This window comes from Vigna angularis, chromosome 10 (assembly GCF_016808095.1).
Source record: "Vigna angularis cultivar LongXiaoDou No.4 chromosome 10, ASM1680809v1, whole genome shotgun sequence".
Lineage (NCBI taxonomy): Eukaryota > Viridiplantae > Streptophyta > Magnoliopsida > Fabales > Fabaceae > Vigna > Vigna angularis.
In genome coordinates, this window is record NC_068979.1 from 21,978,174 (window position 1) to 21,993,041 (window position 14,868).

The following is a 14,868-nucleotide window of genomic DNA, read 5'->3' on the forward strand; positions in this document are numbered from 1 at the left end:
GTGTGCATTTCTCAATGGTACGTAAATGACTCTTCCTAACGGCGTCAAATCCCTACTGCACTACTTTATTCAGTTTCTTCGATACTTGTGAAAGTAAAACACATTTTCAGACACTCAATATGCTTTTAGTTTTCGTTTTTAATCAATTAAAACAAAATACAAAAAAATTCCATAATTTTATTTTTGTCTTTATCTCTTCAATTTAAACTGCTGTAAAAACTTATATTCCACAAAGTGTTAAATTTAAAATTCATTGGAAAATTACATTGTTAAACTTTTAACGTATGTGACAATTTATATTTAATGTACATAAAGACATATTTGTTTCAGACAATGCATGTATATTATTTACAGAAATATCTGTTCATTTATACTAAATTCTTATTTATTCTCGTTACGATGCTTTTTTATTTAGATAGAAGAGGAAACAAAAAAGAACAAGAAAATAAAAATCCTAAAATAATGTTTTTAATAAGCAAATTAGCTTAACAACTTTACATCTTGCATGTTGTTAAAGTTTACAGTAAGCAAGTATTTGGTATTATTGTAACTTTTGAATATGTCTAGAAACTATATATATATATATATATATATATATATATATATATATAATGAATTTTATGAAATAAACCTATTTAATGTATACTTTATATATCACAATTATTTATCAAATTATGTATTTTAAGCTTTGACAGGAGAAAGGCATATTTTGAAACAGAAAGGAGTTTCCACAAGGATGTCGTTCTCTGCCAATAATTGAGACCAAGCAATCCGATTCACAGGCTATGCTCATTGATGCAGTGCAATGGATATTACGACTGTTTTGGTTTGGTTCAGCGAAATAATTCAACTGTGTCTTTGAGAGTTTTCTATTTTAAGAAAACTCCACTTCATGTGATTCTATCTGTTTCTCCATTTTAGAGAACCAAATAATAGAATAAAGTTTTCATCATGAACAATGGATAAATTCAGGCAACACAAAAAATGAACCAAGACATTCAATGTATTTGTTACCTTAGTAAGTCCTTCATTTTACTCCTTCCGCAAACTCTATGTTGAATGAATAAAAAGTATAATGCAATTCCTTTGAGCGAACTCCATTGGGTGTTTTGATCTGTGACTAATAGCAAACCTTTGTCAGGAATCTTTGGTTTGATTTGAAATAATGGTGCATGAAATATAGTTGTGAATAATAGTCCCACCATGGGCACTGGTAGACATTGATAAATCAATTACCAATAACTTTCAACTGTTGGAATGATACAAATAACAATATAATAGCCAACTCATTGAGCTATAAGTAATTAGCTACACTACACCTACAGCATTTAGATCAGACATCATATGTTGCAGAACTGTAGAAGGTAAAAATATGAGTGATGATGATGATAAGGGAGAAGGAGAAAGGGTTTAAATTATAATAAAAAATTATAAAAAACCTTTATGATGGTAATGATGATGTTGATGAGAACTTTACAGGGAAATCTGAGTGTGAACTTTACACAGTGAGGTGAAACCTGCCCCCCTTAGACCTGCCTTTTTACGAGAGAACATACATAAGCAAACCAACTCTGCATTTCCTTATTCGTGAAATCTCAACACTGTCTCACTTTTATTTAATCTTGTCCAAACTATTTTTACCACACAAAATTTTCATCAAATACTCTTTTTATAGTACAAAATAATTAATAAGTGGAAAGCAATTTTGAATTTATAATTTATTAGCATTATAAGAATAATGATGAAGAATTTTGATAAATAAATGCTTGACGACCTTGAGGTGAGTTTGTTCTGATCACAGTACTTGGTTGGAACACAGTTTGATCTTATCTATGAATAATCAAATGAGTCATAAACCAAGTGTGAGAGAGTAGTTATGCGTAATTAAGACATGCCCCAATTTGCAAATCTCAACAATAACTTCTCTAAAGTAACTTTGTGCCATTAGTGGTTGGAACCACACTAGTCCACAATTATCCTCATCAATAACGCATTAACTTGGTGTAAGAAAACAGTGAGGGTATCATTTTTAAATTATAATTCTTTTAGGTTAGGCATTTTCTTGGGATTGATGAGGAAATTAAAAAAAGACAAAAAAATATATATATGATGCAGCCAGCCAATGGCCGTTATGGTATTGTATTGAATTGATTGACTAGAACCCAAACTAATAATGCATTGTTATGGTAATTAATGGATTGCAGAGATGAAATGACGAATTGGCCCTTCTGCGGAGAAGGAGTGGTCTATGTCCTGAACATCACAATTTCCCACACCATTAATATCGATGGCCAACGAAATGGAGCCCACAACGGAGGAACCAGATGATAGGTACCAAAGTTGGCTCGGCAACTTAATGCCCAATCAGACTCACTAATTCCTGCACATTTCAACCAACCAATAATATTTTTTCTGTTAGTATTATAAAAAAGTAAAAAATCAAAAGGTTGGTTTGGAGGGTTTTGATTTGTGGGAAAAGGGAAAAGTGACGAAGATTAAGGCGAAAGGGATGAATGGGAGTAACCATGAATGAAGGTGTGTGCGTGCAAAGGGAGAGAGATGGAGAGATGGAGACGCTTCTGGAGCTCACACTATTGCATGGGTCGGTGACCATAACGTGGGAATGAGACAGTGATGCAGGATTCCGAGGAGGGAACCCGTTGACTTGTTACTGTAGTTAGAAACCTCCACTTGCCAGTTGCACATGTTAATCCCAACACCACCCCCACTTTCACTTTACCCGGATAATAATATTCCCAACTATACCCAAACCCTTTTGTCTTTCTACCATTTTACGTGATTTTCACATTTTTTATTGTACACTGTTGTGGACACAACCACAGATAGGGTGTTCAATTTAGAAGCAACACACAAGCCTTTTTCCATTCAGGTCGTCTTTTTTAGACTCTCCAAACAGAAAAATAGAAAATTCACCTAGGTCAAGACATGGATAAATACATGCTGCTCAATGGAAATAGAAAGAAGGAAAAGAGGAACATGAAAACCCTCTCTCAATCTAATCCATTTCTTCTTCCTCTTTCTTATTTTCTTATTCTCCTCCTTTTCCCTTTCTAATCATCTTTCATGTTCAAACTCCTCTCTCCTCTATAACTATAATCCAATTCATCATCACTTCAATTCCTAAAGTCGCTTTTACAACACTGTGAGAATGGTTACTGGGTGGAGAAGAGCCTTCTGCACATCCATCCCCAAAGATACAGAACCCAAAGTCTTCACTGAGAGAAAACAACATTGCCAGAACAATAACAACGATACCAATCACAGTCCCAAAATCACTTCCAAGTTTGGATTTTTCTCTAACCCATCAACCCCCCGCTGCGAATCTCAACCTCCACCCACCCCTACCCTCCGGTGTCGAACCACCTGTTCGGTCCCTAACAGTCCAAAACTTCAATGCAAAACTCCAAGGTTGTTCCATAACTCAAACCCCTCATCCCCCAAGTCACCATCCAGCTTCTCACTTTTCAAAGCCACTCTACGCCTATCCAAAGTAAGCAACAACATCAATATACCAAGTTTGGTTTCTTCTTTTTAGCTTTTTCTTCTCATACGCGATTCCTTAATTCTTAAGTAGTTTCTTAAACCCAACGAATCGTGTTATCCTAATCAATCACCGTCTAACGGTTGAATTTTAATGGTTTGTCTTTTGCAGAGTCGATGTGGAATCTGTACTCAGAGTGTGAGGAGTGGGCAAGGAACTGCAATTTTCACGGCCGAATGCTCTCATACGTTCCACTTCCCTTGCATAGTGAAGAAGCACCCGATCCTAACCTGCCCCGTGTGCAACACTAGCTGGAAGGAACTTCCAGTACTCTCCATCCACCACAATGACGATAACAACAAGAAAACCTTCAAGGTTTACAACGATGACGAACCCCTCATGTCTCCTACTTCACTGTCTCGCTTCAACCCCATTCCCGAGTCCGATAACGAGGAGGAAGAAGACAACAACAAAACAGAATTTCAGGGCTTCAACGTTGCTCCGCTTCCCAATTTACCTTCCTCACCGGTAATCCGGAGGAACCTCGAGCTATCGTTGCTGCCGGAGGCAGCCATTGTCGCTGCCAACCGAAACTACGAAACATACGTTGTCGTTTTGAAGCTGAAGCCACCTCACGCTCCGAAACCGCCTCGTCGAGCTCCAATTGATCTCGTCGCCGTGCTCGACGTAGGCGGCGCCATGTCCGGCAACAAACTCCGCCTGATGAAAAACTCCATGCGACAGGTAATCTCATCGCTCCGCCCAACGGATCGTCTCTCAATCGTTGCATTCTCCGCCGGATCCAAGCGGTTGCTTCCGCTGCGGCGAATGACTGGCGGCGGCCAGAGATCGGCGCGTCGGATTGTCGACGCACTTGCCTCCATCGACCAGTCCCGAGAAGGAACTCCGGTGAAGAACGACGCCGTCAAAAAGGCCGCGAAGGTGCTCGAGGACCGCCGCGAGAAGAACGGTGTCGCGAGCATCATAGTCCTATCCGATATCCCCGAATCACGTGCCGGAAACAGTATTCACAAGCCCTCGCTGGTGTCCACCACTCGCCTCTCGCACCTCGAAGTCCCTGTCCACGCGGTGCGCCTGGGGGATTCTCCTCACGCGCTCTCCGACGACGCGCTCGCGAAATTCGTGGGTGGTTTGTTGAGCGTGGTTGCTCAGGACGTTAGGATTCAGTTAGAGGTGGTGTCGCGATCGCGAGCAGTGGAGATCGCTGGCGTGTACTCATTAGCGGGTCGACCCGTTTCGCTTGGTTCTGGTTGGATCCGAATTGGGGATCTCTACGCGGAGGAGGAAAGAGAATTGTTGGTGGAACTGAAGGTGCCTGCCGCATCCGCTGGGTCCCACCACGTTCTAACCGTACGATCCTCTTATCGGGACCCCCTCACTCGAGAGTATTTGAATCCCGTTGAGCAGGCAATGCTTGTTCCTCGTCCCCACACCGTACGATCCTCCTGCCCCAAGATCGAACGATTACGAAACCTCCACGTCACCGCCAGAGCCGTAGCCGAGTCGACGCGGCTGGCCGAACACAACGATCTCTCTGGGGCTCTTCACTTGCTCTCCTCGGCTCGAGCCCTTCTAATGCAATCCAGTAAGCCGGATGAGGAGTTCCTGCGGTGGCTCGAAGCTGAGCAAGCGGAGCTTCAGCGGCGCAGACAGAGACCAACGCGTATTAACAGTCGCGCCGAAGAAAAAATAGAGCCGCTGACACCGACTTCGGCTTGGCGAGCCGCTGAGCGACTGGCTAAGGTTGCTATTATGAGGAAGTCTATGAACAGAGTTAGCGACTTGCATGGATTTGAGAATGCGAGATTTTAGTTGTAATTTTGATTTTAATTTTTTTAAATATAATATTGTGCATAGATAAAAAAAAATATTAAATAGAGAATTGTTTGTTAAAAATTGAAATGATCCTGACCCAGGCAATGATAATAGGGACAAGCGGGTGCAGACGGGTGGAGGCTTTCTGGGTAAGAAAGGATGATAGCGATGGCAAAGTGAACCCACTTCAGTTCTTTCACCACTGTGCCTGTGTTTCTTCTCTTCTGTCCTCTCTTACTTCTTCCCCTTTTCATTTTCGATAACCCCAAATCTCATCTATGCAGATTATCACCTCCATCCAAACACTATCCACACAATAATCATTTTTAAAAATACTTCCTTATTTCTTCTCAAAACACAAAATAATAATATTCACAGTTGGTGGGTCTAATCATACCCAATACGTTAAAATTAATAGTACACTTTGTTTGGTTGCATGAGCTGTTAGGTGTATTAATAAGTCTATAGAAGCAGAATGTTGGGGCCCTGTACTCGTTACTGCTTAGATGTCCATACAATGGATAATGCCATGCAAGTGCTTCCCCTTTACTTAACTTGGCAATATTTGGCATCAATCTTTCGGCCTATCCAAACCCAATGCATGTGCCATCTCACACTCTATGGAATCTTCACTCTTTCTCCACTGCTTTTCCCTAAATTCTTTCTACACAAAAATCTTCACTCATGTCATCTTCGTTTACACTTAACTACAAGTTATTACCAGCTACCTTGGTACGTAGTTACACTAAAATTATGTCTTAATTAATTAATAAAGCAAAATCTTTTACACTAACTCTGGCTATATATCTTATAACACTATAACATGCTCCGTTTGACATTTCAGAAAAGAAATGATATTTGGTTTAAAATAAACAAATATTCTGAAATGTGAAATGATGTAATTGAAATAATATGTGAAACATATTGCGGATCGATGAAAAACCTTGTCTGGATTTACCGTGGTGCTCTCATATGCAGAGCACTAGCTGGTGGGGTTTTGCTTCCATGGTGCCAAACAAGTACTTCCAATATGCAAAGTTATGTTTTGCAAGTAGGATCATGACGGTGCCATGCCAAACAAGCACTTCCAAGATGAAAAGTTATGGTGCACGACCAACGATCATGACTTGTGGGAGAGAGTAACCCCTCTTTTTGGAAAATCGCAAGAGATTGCAAAAGGAAATACATGAACACATTTGCTTGAGGAATAATAACAAACTCAAATCTTTGAATACTTTGGAATTCTTCAGAGGAGTACATATAGAAGTTATTAGAATTTGTATGTATTCTCTCTTTTCTCTTGAACCTTTTATTTTATACAAAGTGTGGATTTCTCAGTTTGCTTACATGTAGCATATAACTTTAGAATGAAAATGGTTTGGCCTGTTGTGAGTAGTGGCACGTGTGAGAACTTTATCTTTTTTGAAGAATAGAAACAGACAAATCATAAGATGGTGCGTCAAATCATGAATGCTATTCTGTCAGCAACGAATTTATGTTGCTGACTTGATATGCGATTTTTGGGATCCTAGATCTCTGTGCTTGCAAACCCCATCCCAAACTAGCTCAGCCACACCCAAAAAAAGTAAGAATATTATATCTTTTCCACACAAAAACAACTCCATGTTAATTTCATTAATATTCCTTCACCATTTTTTCGTTTTAACTACCTCATCTACTCAAAATATTATATGATAAATCAATGGGGTGGCTGCACGGATTCAATAATTGGACCTACGAATTATTAACATGATAAAACGATGATTTCCTCCATAATCCTAAGCTTTTACTTGTGCATGTTTTAACCGAGAGTATCTTCATTGAGCAAGGTAAAAACTTTGGATGCGTCCTTATCTTAAACGAATATCTTTATCCTATTACATAACAGAAATTTTTAGTTGATGGTGATTGGCACTCTTGGGTGCAACAAAGTTGGACTGTGCTAGGAGTTGTAAAAGGTGTGGAGAAAGAGGTTTTGGCCTTTAGGCAAGACATGAAGTCTAAATGTGTGTGAAAGAGAGAAAAGAGAATGAGAAAATTGATGATGAAGAAGACGAATTTTAGCTTAGGGGGAGGTCCCCTTCTATGCATTTGGTAAAATTTTAGTTTTTTGGTTGGACCAGTGGTCGTTTCCTCTCACTTTTGGAGGATACTGAGGAACTCCTTAATTTGCGCACACTTTTAGAACCCTTTTTAAGTGCTGCTCATGAGTGCTTCCCGTTACTTCTTACTTTAATCTTTCCTTCTTAAATTTTCTATTATGTAAATCCCGAAAAGGCCACGTTCTTAGCTTCTGCATCTAACCATACAATCAACAGCTAACGTTGTGGGGATAATAAGTTTTTTCTTCCTCACCAATCATCCAACTTCCATGGTTTTACTTTTGGTGGCCAAATCCTGTTCACCCCGTCAGATCCAAAACTAGGTGAACTTGGCCTAAATTTGCTTCTACCAAATGCTGCTGTAAAATTTTCAAGAGGAAACTTTACATGCAAATATATGCTACTGTTTTTTACTTTAGTTCTTCTATGTTTTAACCTTCCTTCTCATGATTGTTTGTTACATTGAAACTGTTTTCCTCTTCTTCTTTTTTATCATAGATAAAGAGTGTATCAAAAAAAGACAAATTTGCTAAAAAGTATGAAAGGGATTGGGAAGAATTTGGATCAATTTTCACATAACACATCTGTTAAAAAGGGGCAAGAAATATTGAGGATGATTAAGTCTCCAATTGAGAGTCAAAAATCATAATTACTTGGAAAAATGTCTTTTAGCTAAAATTTATAGTGACACTCTTTGGTTATTGGATATGAATTGCCAGTCCCAAAAACACAGTTTTGATTTTTGGTTGGCCCAAAGTCTCCAAACCACATACACCAATGCACGATGGATGTTGCTCCCTCCACCACCCCAAGTGCTTCTGCACCTCCGTACTATTTTCTTTTATTCCAAAAATACTTCACACCTATCCACTATTTTCTTTTATTCCAAAAATACCCTACACCTCCCCACTATCTTCAACAATTTTTCTCTTTCTCTCTCTGCATTAATGGAGCATTCATATGGCTCAGATTTAAACTTGTGATATATTGCAAAATATAAAATTCAGAGGAAACTTCAATATTAGTACTTCTACCACTTCCATTTTATAAACTTAAAAGTTCGATACAAATACAAAAGAATAAACATAATACTATTAATAGTAAATAATATATTATTATTATTATATACTAACTTTATAATGACGAATGAACTAAATAAATTCCAAATCTTTAACAAATAACTTTTCTTTTATATTTTAAGTATTTAATAATATTTTTATATTATTTATCTAATAAATTAAATACTTTATTCAAGTTATTTGAGTCAAACATATCGGTAAGTTAAAACATAATATAATGTTACAAATTATAGATATTAAATGTAAAAAAAAACACACGTATATATAAACATTTTTCTAGAAATTTAGAACAAAATTTTACCATTTATTAAGTAATTTGAAGAAAAAAAAATATATTGAGTAGTGAAAATAAGATTGAATCAAACTTATTTAAGGGAAAGTCTAAATAAAATTTTGCAATGTATCACAAGTTTAAATCTAAGCCATGTGAATGCTCCATTAATGTGGAGAGAGAAAGAGAAAGATTGTTGAATATAATGGGGAGGTGTGGGGTATTTTTGGAATAAAAGAAAATAGTGGGGAGGTGTAGAGTATTTTTGGAATAAAAGAAAATAGTGGGGAGGTGTAGAGTATTTTTGGAATAAAAGAAAATAGTGGGGAGGTGGAGGAGCACTTGGGGTGGTGGAGGGAGCAACACCCATGAACGATTGGGACTGAGGCATGGGTAATTTCTTTTTCCTGCATCTCCATAATTTCTATTTGCACCTCCATAAGACTTTGTATTTTGGAATATTAAAAATTGTATTTTGAATTATATAATTTGAAATAAGAACTAAAAAATAAATTTTTGATCATACATTCCAAAATAAAATTTTATATTTTAGATTACACAAACCAAATTATAAAAATTAATTGGAGTGCAGAAAGAAATACGTGGAACTGTAGGAAGAAACTCCTTAGCCATTTATGGGTGTTGCTCCCTCGACCACCACCCCTTCTCCCTCCACCTCTCCACAAAATTTTTAATGACAAAATTATCATTTAATTTTTAACCATTTTACTTTTAACCTTAAATCTCTTTCTCTCTTTGACCAAAATATATTAAAATAATAACTTTGATGGAAGGTGAAACAGAAGTTGAAGTCCCTGTAGGGGTGAGTACTCCCATTGTGTTCGTTGCGAAGGAGATGGAGGCACTGCTCTGAATTGGGTCTTCCCTGCGGATTGGAGAAGGAGTTCCTTGGGAGCTTACTTTTGTTATTAGTTGCAAATGGTTCCTTCATATGAATTGATATGAAGTGAGTTGGAGAAAGAGTATACATTGCATTTGATTATGACTACGACCTTTCGAAAGACTACATTTTTCATCAACTTGTAGATGAGATTCATCCAGGCACGGGTTGGTGGTTATCCTCTTCCAGGATTTACAAGTGATAGAGAGATATGATGGCGGGAATGGAAGGCGTCATAATAGATGGAGCGGTGGCCGCTAAGGATGGTGGAGATCATGCGGCGGGCGACGGCAGCGCTGTGTGCCAAACATCCCGCGTGAAGAAGACGATCCAACGACGACTAACAGTGGAATTGCGGAGGAAAATGCGAGTAGTAACAGTGGCGTAAGTGGGAGCTTTCTGGATGAAGCATTGGAAGGCCTTATCGGCGACGGAGATGGGGTCGGCGGCGATGGCCAGAAGTGATCAAAGATTTCGTCGACTGAGGAGAACACCCTATCCATAGCGTATCTTACATCTCCTTTGGTTTGATTGTGTGATGTGATGCGATGGGAGGAGGCCGCGGCTATACAATTCGAGAGCACTAGGGCACATAGGTTAAAGAAAACCAACTTGAGGGTAGACCAACGAAGATCTACACGCACCAGTCACTACCAACGAACCACAACCGTACCCACTGCCACACCATCGCACCACCACAAACGGAGAGAAGGGGAGAGTTGGGGTGAGAAGAAACAGATCTCACCGAAAGAGATGAGAGAGTAAGACGACGGTGGGAAGAAACAGATCTCAAAGAAAGCTGGTGGGGGGGGGGGTTTGCACAAGAGTAAAAGTGAAGAATAATATAAGATTAAAAGTAAAATGGTTAAAAATTAAAAGGTAATTTTGTCATTAAAAATTTTGTGGAAAGGTAGAGGGAGAAGGGGTGGCGGTGGAGGGAGCAACACCCGCCATTTATTTAGTCTGCTGCTAGGCCTATCAATAGCTTAGGACCCAAAAAATACAATCAGTTGAAATTGTATAATTTAGAATACCATTTTATATTTGGTCATGCTGTTTAGAATAAAAAAATTGTATTCCACATTGTATGTTATATAATATAAAGTAAAAAATACTTCTAAATTATATATTTTAGAATGTAAAATTTACATTTCAGACTGCGTAGTACAAAACTTTTCCGAAGTACAAAACTTTACGAGGGTGCGAAAAGAAATGTATGGGGGTGCTTGAAGAAACTTCTCAGAGTAGATATTTGTTTGGGCTAATTGCAAGAAGTGTGAGCTTGGTCCTTTATATTTGGTCGCTCAATTCCTCACAGACCTCCGAAAATCTGTTGGATTACCTCCATTCATTATCAATTTTTTCCATTTTTTTATTCCTTTAAATTTTGAAATAATTGAATTTAATTTTGATATTGTAAAAAACGAACGATGAATAAAAATTAACTTCATAAACTTTGCATGACACATGTTAATGTATTTTTAGCTTTATATTAACATCATTTTAAATAGTTATAAATTATCCTAATTTTAATCTCGCGTTTGCTAAAATCAGATCACTAACTAAAACTTATTTTAAAATATGTCAAATTTTCAAAATTGATCACGAAGATTTCGTGACTAAACAAATATATGTTGACGAGAGAAGTGGTTTCTGTCTTAGGTTTTCATGTGTTTCTTCTTCTCAAATATCTTTTTAAAAAAAATTATTTGGTAAAATTAATTGTCGAATTTATTTTAAAAAAAATCGTCTAAAAATAAAAACTCCGTACTGCTTTTCAATTACTCGTTCAATTCTTGTACTTTAAAAAAAGGTTAAACTAAACTCCACACAACTTTCATGTGGGCTGTGTTGACCTGTGAGACATCAATTTGCATGCAACTTGGATATGAACTTTATAAATATATTAAATAATGATATATATATATATATATATACTTTTTATTTAAAGAAACCTATATATGAAACATTTCCAATAATATTGGACCAAAGTTTTGCACACGCAAATTGGTTACGTGTGAGTAATTACGCATGTTGCCAATTAGTGAGGAATTGGAGAAAATAATGATAATTTTACACTTTTAAAAAATATAATTAATTTATAATTACTTATATGCTATTCTATTAATTCTAAATAATACAATACAAAATTATCATGTTAGCTATTATCTTAATAAAAGATGAGTTATTAAATAATTATAGTTTTCAAAAATATATTTTTTATTCGAAATTTGCATTTGCAAATTGGTGATGTTACCATGCATCTTGCTTGCATTGAATGAAAAAGGTGACCATTCTTCCACTGTCAATGAGCATATATTGCATTTTCACGGGTATCTAACAACCAAGTTGTGACTTTCCTTTTTCTTTCGTCACACCCTAAATTATCAACAATTTGCTGCACATTCAAGGAATAAATAAGATATTCTATATCATCTTAGAATATAGTTTCATATTTTCTTAATGCATATCAATAATAAAAAAATACTATTTATGCATTTTCTTTTCAATTTATTACATCTTTTTAAAATTATCCATGCTACTTATTATTTTTAACAGTATATATAATAACGCTTATTTTGGAGCCTTCAAGATAGATAGGTGTAATGAAAGTTGGAGGAAGAAAAAACATTTAACCAAAATGAAGTACTAAAAATCAACTATAATTAATTTAAGTGACATTTGAGTCGTGTATGGAGAAAATATCGGTTGAAAGAGAACCTTTTTTTGGTTGAATGACAAGGAAGAGAACAATCAGTCCCTCGGGAAAGTTTCATTTATTGCGTAGTAAATGCTTTGAATTAAAATACATTTTTTTTTTATTTTTAATGCATAGATCACAAAAATATAAAGGTGTCTGAGTTATGAAAGTAAGGAAGTATTACTGAGTAAAATAAATAATCGAAATTGTTAAACAGAAAATCAAATAGGAGTAGATATGCACCACAAATAATAGATGTATTAATATAATAAAAAAATTCAATTAAGGAATGAAGTTATTCATTGCTCTACTTATTTTAAATCAACCAAATGTCTTCCGTGAGAAATTTCTTCCTTATTGATTTCTAGCATTGACTTGAATGAATTTGATTTTCCCTCAGCCATCCTTTTTTCTTTGTCAACGATACGTTTCATTATACTCTTTAGGAACGAAACAAAAAATACACATTATTTATGCCAATGACTTATAATTAATTATATTATTTGGTTTAAACTTATAGTATTTTGTATATGTTAAATATATTTTTGGTCTTTAAGTAAAAGTTGAAATTAATTTAAATTTTGCTTAATGTTTTAAATGTATTGATTTAAATTTTGTTAAGTTTATTTGACGTTTTAAATATATCTAACAATTTATATTTGAATGTTTAAACGGTTCGATATATTTCTGTTTTAATATTAACTAAGAAATGTGTTTGAAAATTAATTTAAAAAAATTAAATTTATATATTTATAAAGATGAAAAATTAAATTGATCCAAAATTTTAAAAATATTTAATTTCAATTTTCATCTAAAATTAAAAGATAAAAACATATTTAATATTTTAAATTATATAAAAAACAAGATTTACTAACTAATATATATACATATCACTCACTAAAAAATCTAACATGATAAAAATTAATATCAACCCTTTTGAAACATATTTTATCCAATAATTATCTTTTGAGCTATCTAAGTAGGCTTTGGAATAAATCAACCATATATAGGTAGTATCTTCCCTTAGCATAAACTAAAAAAAAAGAACAACTTGAGATAAAATTGGCTATACTTACCACAACCAGAATTCAATTGGTCCAAACTATTTTATTCTTCACCACATTCTCAAGGCTTCAATTTGATGAAAAAGATGAGACTTTAGAAAACTACAAATTTTAAAGTAAATGTGAAAAAACGTCATATCTAATTCATTTTCAAATTTTATATTAAAAGTATAGATACTCTTACAAAATACATCTGTAAGTTATTTAAATATTAAAAAGTATAATTAATAAAAATAATTATTATGATCCTAAAATAAAATGAAACTGAAAATTTTAAAAATAAAATTGATATTTAGGAAAAGAAAATAAAAGCAAACTTACATAAAGTCACACACATATAAGCCTCCTTTAAATGAGTTAAATTAATAATTTATATGTTCAAACTTGGTGTGTATTGAATGACACCTTTGAATTTTATTTAATCTTTTTTATATTTAATATTTGATAAATAAATTATTTTAGTCTTGACTATTAGTTTGTTCCATCTCTTTTGTAATATTGTTGAAATATAACACTATAAAAATTATTAATTCAAAACTAACAAAACTACTCTGAGAATTAAATAAATATATGTTTAAAATTTTATGTATAAGAATATATTATTTTTTAAAAATTTTGTAATAGAGTCAATTTTGAAGATATTAAATATTCAATTCCCTGACTAACTTGCATGAATTAAAAAATATCACCGTTACTAGAACCAAAAGAAAATTGACAGTTTGATATTATATTAAAAAAAGTATGATATGGATAATTGAGTACTAAACTATTGCAAACCAGTAAAAGAGTATAAAGAATGACAAAATTCAAAATAAGAATTTTCGGATGAAGTAATGATGCTAAACTTTTTTTTTTCTTTTCTATTTTTTCTTCAACAGTCCATGAAATCTGTTTGAAAATTTCCAACTCGGTTTCAAATTTGACACGCCAATGTGAAAAATGAAAAGTTTAATCTAAAGGCAAGCTTTGAGATATTCTTATATATTGTTGGTTATATGAAAATGTGGACATAAGGTATGTAACAACTTTTGACAAAATCCGCGATAAAAAAAAAAAAGGCTTAAATGCTTACTTCGTTCTCATGTTAAAAAGTCAATTTCTGTTTCGTATCCGGTTTTAAAAATGAAAACATTGGTTCCTTATGTTATGAAAAGTGTATGAACAAGGTTTTGTCCGTTAAGTTGACAGCAATGACGTTAAGTTAATGCTGATGTGGCTGTACTTTTTTTCTTCTCTCTTCTGCTGTCTAGTTTTTTTTATCTCTTGTTCAACTTTTTCTTTGACGATTTGTTGAACTTGTTTTTTCTTTGTGGACCTTATTTATATGTTATCTTCATTTTTAAAACCGGATAATAAACAAAAAATTCATCTCTTAATATAAAAATGAATAAGCATTTAAGCCTTAAAAAAAA

The 14,868-nt window shown here is 34.6% G+C and overlaps 1 protein-coding gene and 1 long non-coding RNA gene across 2 annotated transcripts; one reads left to right on the forward strand and one right to left on the reverse strand.

Annotated features, from left to right (window-relative positions):
- Window positions 1–598: 598 nt before the first annotated feature.
- On the reverse strand, window positions 599–1,661 carry LOC128194346 (uncharacterized). The gene is made up of 3 exons (XR_008245771.1): window positions 1,440–1,661; window positions 1,015–1,114; window positions 599–904 (listed from the first exon to the last, which is right to left on the reverse strand). It is a non-coding gene; the product is annotated as an uncharacterized LOC128194346 (long non-coding RNA).
- A 1,191-nt stretch (window positions 1,662–2,852) lies between these two features.
- LOC108336312 (probable E3 ubiquitin-protein ligase EDA40) lies at window positions 2,853–5,537 on the forward strand. Its single transcript, XM_017572726.2, has 2 exons — window positions 2,853–3,511; window positions 3,674–5,537. The coding sequence occupies exons 1-2, from the start codon at window positions 3,170–3,172 to the stop codon at window positions 5,333–5,335; spliced, it is 2,004 nt and encodes a 667-aa protein (XP_017428215.1). The 5' UTR covers window positions 2,853–3,169; the 3' UTR covers window positions 5,336–5,537.
- Window positions 5,538–14,868: the final 9,331 nt, after the last annotated feature.